This window comes from Pelobates fuscus, chromosome 3 (assembly GCF_036172605.1).
Source record: "Pelobates fuscus isolate aPelFus1 chromosome 3, aPelFus1.pri, whole genome shotgun sequence".
In the NCBI taxonomy this organism is placed as follows: Eukaryota; Metazoa; Chordata; class Amphibia; order Anura; family Pelobatidae; genus Pelobates; species Pelobates fuscus.
Window position 1 is genome coordinate 325244119 of NC_086319.1, and position 15109 is coordinate 325259227.

The following is a 15109-nucleotide window of genomic DNA, read 5'->3' on the forward strand; positions in this document are numbered from 1 at the left end:
TAAGGATCCTAGGGAAAGAATGCATCCCTACTGAATAGGTGTATTAACGCCTATAGTGTCCAGTGTGTAGACTATGTGACAGTAGGAAAACTATGCACAAGGATCTTCTGTCTCAAGACATCTAAACCTGGGACATGGTTATTTATCCATTTCCTAGTTTTTCTACTCACACAACTGTCAACTTTCCAGCCTTATGTGTGTGTGTGTGTGTGTGTGTTTCACAATCTGCCTTACAGGAATTAAACAAGCATTTGTCTTTAAAAATAAAGCTGTTATTAGTAACAGCCACTGGACAAAAATACTAGCAGGAATCCAACCTGGTCTATGCACTCAAGGTTGAGCATTAGGGAGATTTACTGGAAAAACATATATAACGTTTTGCCCTCACCTGAGGTCTTTATAAGGCAATATATATATATATATATCTATATCGATCCACTACCACACTAAGCTGTCTGGCATTCTGTAGAAAAAAGGTCTGGGCACTCAATGATACTCCAAAGCTTCGTATTCCAGAAAGTAATAACCGCAGAGGAACATTTATTCCTCAACAGTGAAAATAGATAGACAAAGATAGAAAAAAAATAAATAAAAAGTTAATGTAAGAATTAAAAAAGTGTAACTTTGTAATACTCGACAGCACATAACAAACATTTTTTTTTCTCATATGCCATGATGAGATCTTTATTCTCTATTGCAAACAGTGTTAAGGTAACATAGCCCTATGTCGACGTATATTTAGAAATTATCGTTAGTCTGCTGCCCACATTACAAGCTGGTACTTTTCTATATTCTCTGGGCAGTCATATTCAATTACTTATAAAGATCTGAAAACGATAGGATAACACTATTCACACCTCTGTGATTGCCAGAGGGTTTTAACACTGCTACAGAGCGATGTTTAGTTTGGTGCAGAAAATTACAATCATAAAATGTTTCTAGGATAAAAGTTTTATAGGGTACCTTTCCACACACACAACAACCAGAATTGCATAACGTCTACATACCTTCACACCCAGAAATCTGCCATATTATAATTACCACTTACAAAAAGGTGTGAATTATAACACAATGAGTATTACCTTGCTGTTTTGATTATGACACTCTGCTCAAAAGTGACATATTTACTATTCCCTCAATGGTCCTTGAGGAAATAATATTTCTACAGATAGTAAATAGAAAGGAAAACGTACCATGGGGGTGAAGGCACCAAATTAAGCACCATAAGGCAAGGTTTCTATGGATGCTATATTAGATACTGGCATGATGTGGTAGCAACCTTTTTTTAACATAATAATGCAGAACTATTAAACAATATGACATGAGTTGGCTTCCAAACACATGGCTCGAGAGGCATACTAACAAGAGGACTGGGGGTGGGATGTGCGCATGAGGTTCCATTCCACTCCAGTTCAAGATTAGAAAAACCTCACTTTGAACTCCTCCCACCACCTAAAAAAGTGTGTGTGTGTGAGTTTGTGTGTCCTCGCATATGAATGTGTGCTTCTGTATTTGAGCCTGTGTTTGTATGAATGTGTGTTTGTGTATGATTCTGTTTGCGTGTGTATAAATGTGTGTTTGTGTATGATTCTGTTTGCGTGTGTATAAATGTGTGTTTGTGTATGATTCTGTGTTTGTGTATAATGCTGTGTGTATGTGTATGATTCTGTTGTGTGTGTTTGCGTATGAGTCTGTGTATGTACCTCATTGTGTGCCTGTGTGTGTATGTGAATATATTGGTGAAAATGAATACATGCCTGCCCCTGGTGCCATGTAACATGTAATCTAGATAAGCCTCTGCATGGTTCTCTAGCTATTGATGGACTGCAAAATATATAATCTGTCATTCTGTAACTCACAGCCAATTCCTATCACTGTCTAACAGTAATACAAGGTTACACTACTATCTCACATAGTGAAGCTTTATTATGTAACAATGTAATTGTGTATAGTGGACAAGAAGTTTAATATCATTAGATTCTAGCAGCTATTTATATACATTCTCAAAGCTTTAGAAATCCACACTTTAGTTCAGAGCATATTTGACAAAAGGGCATGTATAAATGATTTGGGGTATAGTTTTTCTTCTAGGTGCCCCTAAAATCTATTAAATGCCCCATCCACTGACACAAGGTTGTGAATGTACGTGATATTCTGCCGTCATTGATGAGCAAATGATCAATGTTAAACAGACACCACTCGATTCCTTCTGCCAAACTTTCAAGTACACCTATCACATGTGTTTGCTGCAAGGTGTTGAAAGCTTCAGGGTAAGCCAGATTTCATAGAATGTTCTTCTGGTCTCTTCAGTATAAATGTAGCTATATTTTATGATCCTTGTCAGCACACAGCCAAACATATCTATTACACAGAGAGAGAGAAAACAGTCATAGAAAGAGCATTGAAATAAGGTTAACCATTCCGTTGAAAGTGCAGCCTCGAAAGCTGGAGGAGTGGAGTTAACCTGTTTACATATGTTCTGGATAGAGGGAATGATTTCCACAGATTTCAGAGACAGAGATTCATTTTTCTCCCATTATTACTGGCATTTTCCCAAGACCTACCTCTCTCACCACTTACTGTCATTCAGCAAAGACAAGTTCATGAAATTATTACAGATCATTTTCATATTGTTCAGAAATGCTCAATTGAAAATGGTATTTTTTGTTTAAATTGGCTCTATCACCCATGATCAAACAAAGCCTTACCTTGGTAAATAGAGAATAAAACAAAGTCTGAAGCAGGCTGCCACTCAACAAAAGCTGGGAAGTTGAGGTTAAACTTTTTTTTTACAAGGGTTAGGAAAGTCACTTTTTATCATTACAGTCCTCAACAACTGCGGTCATGAAAAACACAGGTCAACCTTCATTTTAATGATAACTTCCACCCATTTGCTGCAAAACTCATTCAAGTGGAACTGTAATTATGTGGCATTTACACCATTGAATAAAACATTGACAATGACCTATAATGTATGTTAACCTATATTTAATTAATGCTCCATTTTCCTTTAAAATGCATTTTAGAGATTAAGCAAGTGACATCACGATACAGTCCAGGCACAGCAGAGGCACACAATGCAAATAAAGATGAAAACAAACATTGTTTAGGTTTCTCCTCTTCCACTAAGTATGTTCAACAGCAGAAAAGGGCCATATTTATAACAATGATCAGGGGGGAAGTGACAGTTCCTTTTTAACCCCTTAAGGACACATGGCATGTGTGACATGCCATGATTCCCTTTTATTCCATAAGTTTGGTCCTTAAGGGGTTAAGCAATGGTTATTTTTGGCACCAATGTAAAGCTAAAAAAAGGACACTCAATCAGAAACCAGTCAGGTGCATGCTGGGAATTATTTCTTCCACACAAAATAGTCACAAATGGTTTAGTCGATCACTAAAAAGACAACTATAGAACAACATGTAGACATATACTTCTCTAATGACCAATCCTCTCGTTCTACAGCTGAACAAGTATTCAAATTGTAACCTTGCACTAACTCCCAAGACTAAAGTCCCTTATACGATATATGTGATTATACTATGTCCTACCATGTGTAGTAAAACCAATTCTGAATGGCTTGATATGTACTTATTTCATCCAGATCATCAATTCTACCTGTTTGGGCATAATTCATAGGTTGAAAGTCTCAGAAGACACTCTCAGTCTTATAATTTTGTCCAAAAAGGGACGAAATTGCTAGATCATTATGCAGAAGGGGATTTCTGCTTTAGATATATCAGAAATGTAGGCTATACTGACATCGGAGACATCGGAGATAAGCGTCAAACAATTTGAAAATGGTTTGACTATTTATTGTGGGACATTGGCTGGGTATTCTTGGAACTATAACCACTACAGCAGGCTATAATAGTTACGGTGCCTGGACTGTTGCTTCAAATTATTAAGCACACAGTACTTGCAGAATTGTTTCCCCCATTGTTATTGTATTTAAACTGACGCAGATTTAATAATTTTAGAAACTTTTTATGTCTGTCTCTGCTCCTAGAATTGAACAAACACAGATTATTTTTTTGGTGAAGTTTTCGCATACAGCCCTTTTCAACAAAATATCTTCAAAGGGGGGAACTTTTTTCTTTTCATGTGTGCATTCTTAAATTAAAATATCACAGAAGCCCTGTATACACACTATGGTATATTACCCCATATATATATATTTTTTACCTGCCCCCAAGAATGAGCTTTCCACTCCATGCAAGCCTCAGAGGAACATGGCTTCCGTGCCGCCGGGCGACTAGTGTATCCACATAAATGCAAGGGTAGAGTTTTGATAACGCCATCCGACTTTGTTTGTTGGCAAGTTACATGTCTCTGATGGAACCCTGTGCCGCAAGATGCAGGACAGTCAGACCACGAACCAGCAAACCATCTAATAAGGTGATAACAAAAAAAAAAGTACTCATTAAATTATAAATAAAAATACAAACTACATTTAGATTAACCTATCAACTTTGGAATAAATTAACTGAACGCAAATTAAAATAAGATACATATCCACAATACTTGGCGTGAGTAGTATGCAGTACAGAGGGCAAGAATAAAGAAGGATATCAATTTTAAAAATATACTGATCCATTCTAAATACTTTTGGTATTAAAACATTAGTTAATAACCTGAAACTCAGGGTGAATAGCAAGCCTATTACCTACTGATAAACCCCCAACTTTTAGTGTAGATTACTGTTCAAGGATTGTTAGCTCTTTTGAGCAGGGCCCTCTTCAATACTTGTATCTTTCTATGTATATTTTGTTTGTCAATTACTTGCTGATATTTCCACAATATAATTATAAATAAGGAGTTACTACATAAATTCTAATAAAAAAAAACAATTTAGCTATGACACCTGCATCTTATGTCCAAATTATGAGAAATGCGGTAGAACAGATACACAAAGAACTTAGACAAAAAAGTGGTCTTTTTCAGTCTCCCTACATAGACCATCACAATGGGGCTACTACAACAAGTAAAGGAAGCAAGCTGGATGAGGAATGAGCATGTTGTCTGATTGTATATGGCAGAGCCTTTTGCAAGTGCCATAGGTGTGTCAATATGTCTATGAAAATTTAAGAAAGTATATGTCTGTGCATGCTAAGCATGCCTGAAGGTGTACGACAGACCCTTTGTGAATGTATAAGTACGTGTGAAAGTAAATGTGTGAGTCTGTCAATGGTCTTTGAGTGAGTCCCCGATTCAATGTTTGTAAAATGATAGGATTGTGCATTTGTAAGGATGTGTGAGAATGTCAAGCTGAAAAATAAGAGAGTATAAATAATAAATTCCCCTTTTTTATCTTAATTAACAGATTAATTATATTAGGCACTTGGTGTGTTACGTTCACTAGGGAACCCTAACACGCAGACAGGACAGAGTAGAGAGAACTGCAATACCGATCCTTAGAATGGTCGGGCTATGCAAAAAAGGATAGTCAAAACACGAGCCGAGATCAAGGGAAACAGAGAGATGGAATAACGAGAGACAAAGCCAAATATCAGTAACCAGGAAATCCAAATAACAAGTGCAACGCTCAATGGTAAACCAAAGACCACAACAGGGCACTGAGGCAAGGGAGAGATTAGCTTATATACAAACAGGGTGTGTGTGATTGGCTAACCTCCAATTAGTGTTAACCACAACATGTGAGAGGAGTTTCTTCCCTCCCTTGTGGTCTTTGAGGTCATCACTGTGTGCCGAGTCACATGACCGCGTGCAGCACACACATAAGGAAGCTGCTCTGGAGCATGCAGTGTCAGACACATTGCCAGTCTGGAGACAGAGACCAGTTGACGCCGCACACTGTGATGAGGTAAGCAAGGTTTCCGTGAGTGGTGCAGGGCATCTATCTAGATTTAAAAAAAGGGTGCCTTTTTGACCAAGGCCAGATGATGAAAACCAAATGTCACTTCAATCCCCTCCATTAATTGAGTATCCGTATTAATTTACTCAGGCCTTACCTTGCTGGACAGTCTTGTATGTTGCATGGTTGAGAGGTGTTCATCAGTGGCTCCAGATGTGAACACAGTGAGAAGTTGACTCTGTACCCTTCGGCACTTACACAATGTTGAGATCTGAACTGGATACCAGCATTTCCACATGAAGCTGTGCAAGGCGCCCACTCTCCATATTTTAGACTGTAGACTGGGAACACAATCATTAAATACACAATCAGCAATATCTGACAGCATGATATTTTATTCAGAGGAAAGCAAGTAAATTTGAGTTTTTCACGCCAGATAAATGGGCCATTTCCAGAATATATTTATGATATTTACATGGTCAATGAGCTATAGCCCTTTCCACAGGTTTGTACATAAAAACCTCAACTTTTAAACTCCATTGAAAAGGAACAGAATTCATAAATAATTGTGTTAGCGTGTTCTGGAACATGGAGAATTTTTCTGCTGGACGAATATACAATTACTGCTTTCGTTCAGAGTCACTGAGCCCCCTGTACAGATACATTCATTCAATCTATTTTCTGACACTTGGTTTACCAAATGATTACCACAAAATGTTCAGAGATGTTTTACAGAAAGAGTCAGATTGTTCTGCGATAACCGATTATAGTTGCCAGCTGTGTCAACTCATCATTGACTTCTTAATTCATTGTTTCCATTATTTTCTTTTCTGTGTGTTTCTTTTAATTATTTGGTCAATTATCCCAAGTCATTAAGTATTGTGTAATTTTCCCTTTGACAACATTTTCACAACATACAGTATTTAAAGTGTAATTTATTAGAGCCTCTGTGTAAGGCAGTGTGTGCCAAACTTGAATTATTGGCAAAACATCAAATTCAGGAGATGCCTGGAAAAAAAAAAGCAGAGTAGGCGTAGTAGGGCAAAAAGAGCCAGTGAAAACTCAATTGGGTGACACAATCTGGTTACACAATGTATTCTATACTCTCCAGAACCCCATTTCTTTCTTTGACTTAATGCATCCTAGAACCCCCAATTTCCTGGTTTTTTTTTTAGAATGCTCATCTTACATAGAAACATAGAATGTGACGGCAGATAAGAACCATTCGGCCCATCTAGTCTGCCCAGTTTTCTAAATACTTTCATTAGTCCCTGGCATTATCTTATAGTTAGGATAGCCTTATGCCTATCCCACGCATGCTTAAACTCCTTTACTGTGTTAACCTCTACCACTTCAGCTGGAAGGCTATTCCATGCATCCACTACCCTCTCAGTAAAGTAATACTTCCTGATATTATTTTTAAACCTTTGTCCCTCTAATTTAAGACCATGTCCTCTTGTTGTGGTAGTTTTTCTTCTTTTGAATATAGTCTCCTCCTTTACTGTGTTGATTCCCTTTATGTATTTAAATGTTTCTATCATATCCCCCCTGTCTCGTCTTTCCACCAAGCTATACATGTTAAGATCCTTTAACCTTTCCTGGTAAGTTTTATCCTGCAATCCATGAACCAGTTTAGTAGCCCTTCTTTGAACTCTCTCTAAGGTATCAATATCCTTCTGAAGATATGGTCTCCAGTACGGTCTTTTTCTTTCACTTCATTTTTCTTTCCAGCCTTTCTCATTCTTTTTAGACCAGTTTTCTTCTTGTATTTCTTCTCCATGGTCAAACACGAGGATCATATATAGTCAAAGGTATAATCAGGGGGAGCCAAGGTGTAACGTGTTTCAGACTCAATAGTCCTTACTTATAGGAATGTCAATAAAAGATACAAACAGGCATAACTACCCCTAGAGCCAATTAGCAACATGTGTATAATTTGATGAGCCCTTTCTTGTCTATCATGGCACTTGCACTCAGTGTAAAGTAAAACAATTAGAAAAACAATTAATAAGCATTTCTTCATTACTACTACAGCAAGATACAAACTAGGACCACAAAAACAATATTCACAATCAATCACAAAAAAAGGTATAATTTTGTATTGGGGAAAATCCTCAGTGATAGGTAACATAATTTTAATATGCCTATTTTTTCAACACAATCTGGGACACATCACCCCCTCTTTTGGGGATAACACATTTCTGAAACCCCTGAAATGTAAAAGATGAAATGTTGCCTTCACCAGAAGTGTCTCTCTACTGATTTTTATTTTTTTTTACTGTTGAGACTAACAGAGATATGTTAATGAATTCTCTATATGTATTCTAGTTGTTTAACCAACATATTGAATTTGACATTTCAGGCAAGTAATGATATCAACCACATTCATGGTTCTACAGTTAATAAATTGTATAATCTCATAAATGTTGGTTTTCATGGTAGAGTGAAACAGTCCCAGACATATACAAATTTTTAAAATGTAACCAGGACATAATTGATCTTTTACCCTTGGGCAAAATCTGACTGTGGGCAACAAAAGAACCTAAAGTCTGAGCCTTTTGTGCTGTATAATTAACATAATTAGGTAGGAAATTTGCATGAAATTTGTCTGAACGCAAAACGGGAAGAAACTTGTGAAGGACAAGAAATTCCGAGCTAAACTGTGAACAAAATCTAGGACTCTCCATATCCTGGACATTTTTTTTCTTTAAACACACTGATCTGTTTTCTGGATTGATTCATTAATAGGTAATCCTCAGTCTTAAATGTAGCCTGTATGTATATCCCTGGCCTTAGAACCCCTCTCTTTGAGGCAATGGGTTAGATTATAGAATGTGTCTTTAATAAATCGTCAAACACGTGCATTTTAATCTAATGAATTTCCCTACAGGAACACATGTAAAAGTATGATGAGGACGACAACCGTTATCAATAGCAGAGTGTTATCTGCAGACTACTTTCTAAAATTTCATCAAGCGAATGTAGATCAAGAAAGGTAATGTGGGTGGTATCCCACTGAGATGTGAAAGATACATTTAATTCATTTGCATTAATATGATCAACAAATGCTTGTATTTCTTTTTCAGACCTCTTCCACAAAAGGTTATTAAGGTACCTATCATAAAATACAATGTTGTCTCTAAATTGATTACCATCTTCAACTTTTTTAAGTAGTTTTATTTTTATCTGTTATTGCAGTTGGGAAGTGTGAAGAAATGTATATTTATTGTTTGCAAATGCTTTACTTTACAATTGGTGCAGCTTTCCTTTAGAACATGATAGACATGAACGTTTGAAACTAATTATGCAGCTATTGTGTTCGTTGGTTCTATTTATTTATATTTGTATCTTTAATTGACATGCCTTTGAGTAAGGACTGTTGAGTGTGAAATGCGTTAGGCTTTGGTTTCTCTTGTGATGCAGTTCCATGTGCCAACATTGTTAATGTTAGAAAAGTTGTGATGGCTCCGGACTCTGCTTGACCATGGTCTCTTTCATTAACTGACAATCTTTTTATTGTGCATAGCTTTCTTTCCGTGGGTCCTGGTCCATATGACATTTTCCATCTCTGCAACCACCATTCTGCCTTGTGCCCCTTTAACTAACAAACCATCTTCTTTATGACAATTTTAGATAATTTTTAAGGGAATGATACTGGAATACAAAGTAAGAATTCTCCTCAATCCCAATGCTGCCCCTTTTCAGAGTTCCCAGACAAAATACAATATAATATACACAAAGGAAAATTCTAGAGAAGAGTACTAAAAAAAAAAAAAAAAAAAAAAGGGATACTTCATGGGCGTCTGCTATGACAGCTACACATTGGGCACTTTGCATTATAATCTCCTTTTACACATTTCAGTCACCATTGTGACCATAGTAGGTGCCTTGCAATATATATGTTAGAATTAGCAACCTGACATTGGATCAATATTTGTTTTTTTTAGTACTATAGAATCTACACATAGAATCTATGTGAACTTCTGAGACATAAAGGTTTTCTAAAGGGGTAATTAGAGTTAGATGCTTCAAGCAATGCCACAACTATAATTATTGGTGGAACAGGGAGGTGGGGGAGGATGAGTGAAATTAAAAACTCAGAGGTTTGCCCATCTTAGCTCAGAATTGTTATTAAGGGGATAATGTATAGCAACTGCATATCAGACTGAGCCCACTAAGACGCTCAGTTCAGAACTGAAATGCCAGCAAGCTCCATCTAAACAAGAAATGAAGCAATCCCAGTTGATTAATTTGACCTACTACAGGCCTTGTTAGTCAATAGCCATTGATACTTCTTTAGGACAAGTGATGAATGCCTTACCTTCAAGAGTAAGGTTAACCCATGCAGATATTGTTCTTGAATTGTTTGAAGTCCAACATCTGTACTCTCCTGCATATTCCTCTGATAAGGGTTTGATTTCTAACACTCGACCAGATACCAGTAGCCTGTATTTTAAGCCTTTAATTCCTTCCATTGGTTGTTTTTTAAGAAACCAGTGAATGGTTGACGGATTGTTTGTCTGCACAGGGCAACCTATATAAACAGCGTGGAAACATTTATGTAAAATGCAATTTAAAATTCTGTTTGTGTTTTTTTTTTTGTTTCTGTTGTCTTTTTCTTTAAAAAGTATTGCACTATATACAAAGCTATGAAGGACTGAACTTCTGCAATTTAGTGCAAATCAATTTCAGAAAATAAGATAATGGAATAAATAGACAGATATATACATTATAATAATTTTTGTATTCAATTAAGAAAATAATTACATTTAATATTTATCAGGACCTTCACAGTATGATTTTGCTGCTGCTGTTGTCAAAACCAATAGAATACTATAATCCTACCTAGGCGAATCAGGTCACCAGATTGTCCCATGACAGTTGCTCCTCTAGTAGATGCCATTACAAACCGTGCCTTTACTTTCCCATTGGACTGGTCACCATAAGAGTCTTCTAGCTTTTGATCTGTTAACATAATGCCATCAAGAAATTATCTTCTGGTTCATCACTCTACAAGGTTAAATAATCTGAAGATGTCTCTCTGCTCAGTAATGGTTTATGATTCATTATCAGATTGCCAGTAGATACATCAGGCACTAAACCTCAAATGTCAATCTCCTGATTTACCATGTACCTTTCTACTATTCATCAATGTACCTGCCCACAAAGACTTTTAACGTGGATGTTTTCACATTATTATCAAGGCAGACTAGTTACCTTCAATCTTTGCATTAGTGTCCCTTGATAGATAAATACAGTTCTGTTCATTTTATGAACTTTTTTAATATGGTATTTGTATTAAAAGAAAAGAGATGCACAAGACATGAAATACTAGTATACAATTCTCCGTAGTACAACTGATAAAATTCACGAGTCAACAGGTTATTTTCTCTTATTCCTCTTTTCCTTTTCTCCCTTTTTCCCCTTTGAACTCTTTTCTCTCTTTTTTTGTGTTGAGTGTAATGTATCATTAATCAGCAATTAAGTTTACAATTTAAACATTATTTAAATTTAAAAAAAAGAACATATGATACATATATAGAGAGTTTATTATTCCATCATGACGGCATCTAGAATTCCATTTTGTGTTATATGTTTTATAAAATTAATCCATTCACTCCCAATCTAGATTTTACATTCAGACTCCGTGTGTATCAGTTTTTAGTTTGTTGGGTGAAGACACTCTTATGTATAATCCTAACCATGTTGTCTGGTTTTACCCAAAATATCCCTATTGATGTGATCTGATTCCCTGTGACAAACAGATAAACAATGTATGTCTCCATATTATTTCTTGATGGACCTCATGTTCCTTCACAATCCGATGATACAGATTTTTATCACTCTGCATATTGTCTAGTTCTAGTTTCTGTGTCCATTTATATTTAATATGTGGAATCTACATCACTCCATTTTTTGCATTATAGGACAGGATGTTAAAATGTTAGTAGTGTCCCTTCCTGTGTGTAATAATTCTGAGTGTGAAAATAATTGGTGCCTCAATCTCTAGTTGAGTGTGGATCTGTTACATTTATTTAAAACATGCTTGAGACCAGAGTTTGAACTAACCAAAAAGGCTAACAATTAACACTAAAGTGAGAGTTGTCAGGAATTCAAAGAATTAGAATTTCAAATTTTAGGCAAAAACATACATACTGGAAGCAAAGCTGACTTTTAGGATTTTTCCAGTTCACTTAGTATTTTGACCTTAAAGTTGAAATTCACTTTGAATTCCCACCAATCTTCACTCCAGTAAATTACTCTATTTTTCTCCATTCTTTCGCAACCTGTTTGGACTTTTTTAAATTTGACTTCACATTTTTGTCCTTACTCTTTCCCACCTCCTTGCATTTTCCAACGGTTTACTCACACCCCTCCATTTTCGTCTGTTTTTCTCTTTCTACACCTCTATTTTTCTTCCGTATTTTCATTCCCCTCCATCATTTGCATTGGGATACGGCTACGTACTATAAAAACTCCTGCTTCCATTACTATTTGGCAATTATGTGAGATAATTATAATGCTGGCTTCTCTTTTATGGGCTTTTTCACTTTTTCCTTACCAAACATTTTATTTGAATGTGAGTAAACCTGGGTAAACATAGTGATGATAGTACACCAAGCATCCTGCTACGTGTTATGAATGTAGTTTGATTTCTGTAATGTCTATCTTGTACATTTTATAAAGTTATGTATAATTCTCTTCCTGTGTGCAACTTCTCACAGCTAATTTTATCTATCTCTACTAAAGAATTCTTTATTGGAACTGCACTTTAACCCATATTATGAGAACATTTAGTTAATGCTGACGTCTTTTATACCTATATATCTTTACGTCTGCCCTTAAACAATACAATAAAATACTGAGTTGCTAAATGCTTTTAATTGCAAACGTTAACATTTGAATTCACTGATACAGTACAGAGCAAAAAAGGCTTGGCCTTGCGCGTTTCAAGGAATAGCTGTGTGTTACGTTACCCAACGCATTTGAAGCACATTACAAAAAAAAAATTTTTTTTAAAAAAACGAAAAGTCCATTAAGAATTACAATTTATAGAACAATTTCATTGGCAAGCTGCTTTTACTTTCAAACAAGTTATTTAGAAAAACAGCAAAAAATTTTTGTTGCAGCTCTTATTTATCAGGAATGCTATAAAAGCAAACTGTATTGTAAACCAGCACCATGCACTATGTAATAGAAAAAGAATGCAGACACAAAAGTTTGATACTAACCAGATAAGTGAAGAAAGGAGGCTGCTACTGTTTTTCCAACAGCGTTTGTTGCTATGCAGATGTACGTTCCTTGGTTTTCAGTTGATGCATTTGTGAGTAGCAGAGAACCATTGGCATACACATATGAATTATTTGCCATGGGGTATTCTTTCTTCAACCAAGTAATCTTTGGACGAGGTAAGCCTTTATCAGAGGGGAAAATACATTTTGATTATATAGAGCCCATCAACACAGGGCAACATTCTTTGTAACAGTATGTCTACAATTACTCTCTCTTTTTTTTTGACAATCTCTATTTGATGTAAAGCTGGGTATTTACATCAAATGCAGGATCTTCAAATATGAATATCTACATTTTGAATAATCTAATCTTATTGGTTTTGCACATGTTAATGCACTACCTGTAAAATGTATTTAAAAAGAGTGGGTCAAATAAATTTTTTAAAACATAACATCCAAATATTAATAAGCGTTGCATTAAAAAAATAGCAATAAATATACATTTTTAAATATATATATATATTGGAAGGCGTAGCCTGAAGTTGTGGGAGGGGTTACCCGGCTATTTAAACTCAGGCCCCCTACACCACAGGGCTGATGCTGCCTGGTTCATGACTACTTCCGGTTCAAAGGTCATCAACACAGACTGCCTAAAACTCCAAACAAGCTGGTCTGGGCCTACTGTGGCTCCCATGCCGATCGGACCAAGTTTTTCCCTGCTCCAACAACTCCCATCCTGCTGTTCCAGCCACATGCGGTCAGAGACTCCCACGCTGATTGGTCCAAGTTCTCCCTGCTCCAACAACTCCCATCACGCTGTTCCAGCCGCATGCGGTCAGAGACTCCCAGGACGATCAGACCAAGTTCTCTCTGCTCCAACAACTCCCATCATGCTGTTCCAGCCACATGCAGTAAGAGACTCCCACGATGATTGGACCAAGTTCTCCCTGGTCCAACAACTCCCATCACGCTGTTCCAGCCACATACGGTCAAAGTCTCCCAAGCCGATTGGACAAGTTCTCCCTGCTCCAACAACTCCCATCACGCTGTTCCAGCCACATGCGGTCAGACTCCCACGCCGATCGGACCAAGTTCTCCCAGCTCCAACAACTCCCATCATGCTGTTCCAGCCACATACGGTCAGACTCCCACGCCGATCGGACCAAGTTCTCCCAGCTCCAACAACTCCCATCATGCTGTTCCAGCCACATGCGGTCATTGACTCCCACGCTGATCGGACCAAGTTTTCCCTGCTCCAACAACTCCCATCACGCTGTTCCAGCCACACGCAGTCAGAGACTACTCACCTCCTCTCCAGAACTGGCTGTTCGTTCCCGCTGGCGCTATGACACCCCTTACCGGCTTATCGGGCCTTTTCCTGGACCAAACCTCCGTGTCCACCAAGTCTGGGTACTTTCCAGCCACATAGCTGACCTCTCGTTTGTTTCCTGTACCAGTCAAATCCACGAACCGTGAGTCTGCCTGTACGGGCCAAATCCATGAACACACAATTGTTCACACGTTTACGTTTTTACATACCGTCTATTCTGGACTTTTTCCCGTTCAGGACTTAAGTCAGTTCACCTACTCCTGCCTGCTCTTTGTTCCATTCCTATTCGCTAGTTTCTTTTCGTCAAATTTCTACCGAACTAGTCTCCAGTCTATCTCAATTACATGCTTCCATCTTCCATTCCATGCTTCCATAAACGGCCACCACAATCATAGTACCAATTCGTTAGTTTTACACTGTTCCCTGATACATGAAATGTCCAGGTTCTTTAGCCTGCTACTAGTTATCCTTACATGCCCCCTGTAGTTCTGTTATATTTGCTATGTTTCTTGTTATTATTTACGATTGTGCATGGATATTGTCAGTTTCCCATTACTAATTCAGCTCTGGTAAGCATTTAATATTCACTACATATATAGCATTACCATCATATATCGCATATGTCTTATTCTATCACTTATGGACCTGGTACTGTTCTGAGGCAGTCATCACGTTCACATTTGTTACCATGTGTTATGGCCAATCTGTATACTTGCTCCCACGATAGGTAT

At 37.1% G+C, this 15109-nt stretch overlaps 1 protein-coding gene across 2 annotated transcripts in view; it reads right to left on the reverse strand.

Annotated features, from left to right (window-relative positions):
• The window catches only part of ADAMTSL3 (ADAMTS like 3), a 449463-nt gene that overhangs the window by 11853 nt on the left and 422501 nt on the right, over positions 1–15109 (reverse strand). For both annotated transcript variants that reach the window (XM_063448975.1, XM_063448976.1), the window contains exons 24-28: positions 13049–13231; positions 10662–10781; positions 10138–10350; positions 5974–6157; positions 4187–4391 (exon numbers count right to left, since the gene is read on the reverse strand). In XM_063448975.1, the coding sequence (XP_063305045.1) occupies positions 4187–4391; positions 5974–6157; positions 10138–10350; positions 10662–10781; positions 13049–13231 (905 nt within the window). The remainder of the gene's footprint in view (positions 1–4186; positions 4392–5973; positions 6158–10137; positions 10351–10661; positions 10782–13048; positions 13232–15109) is intronic.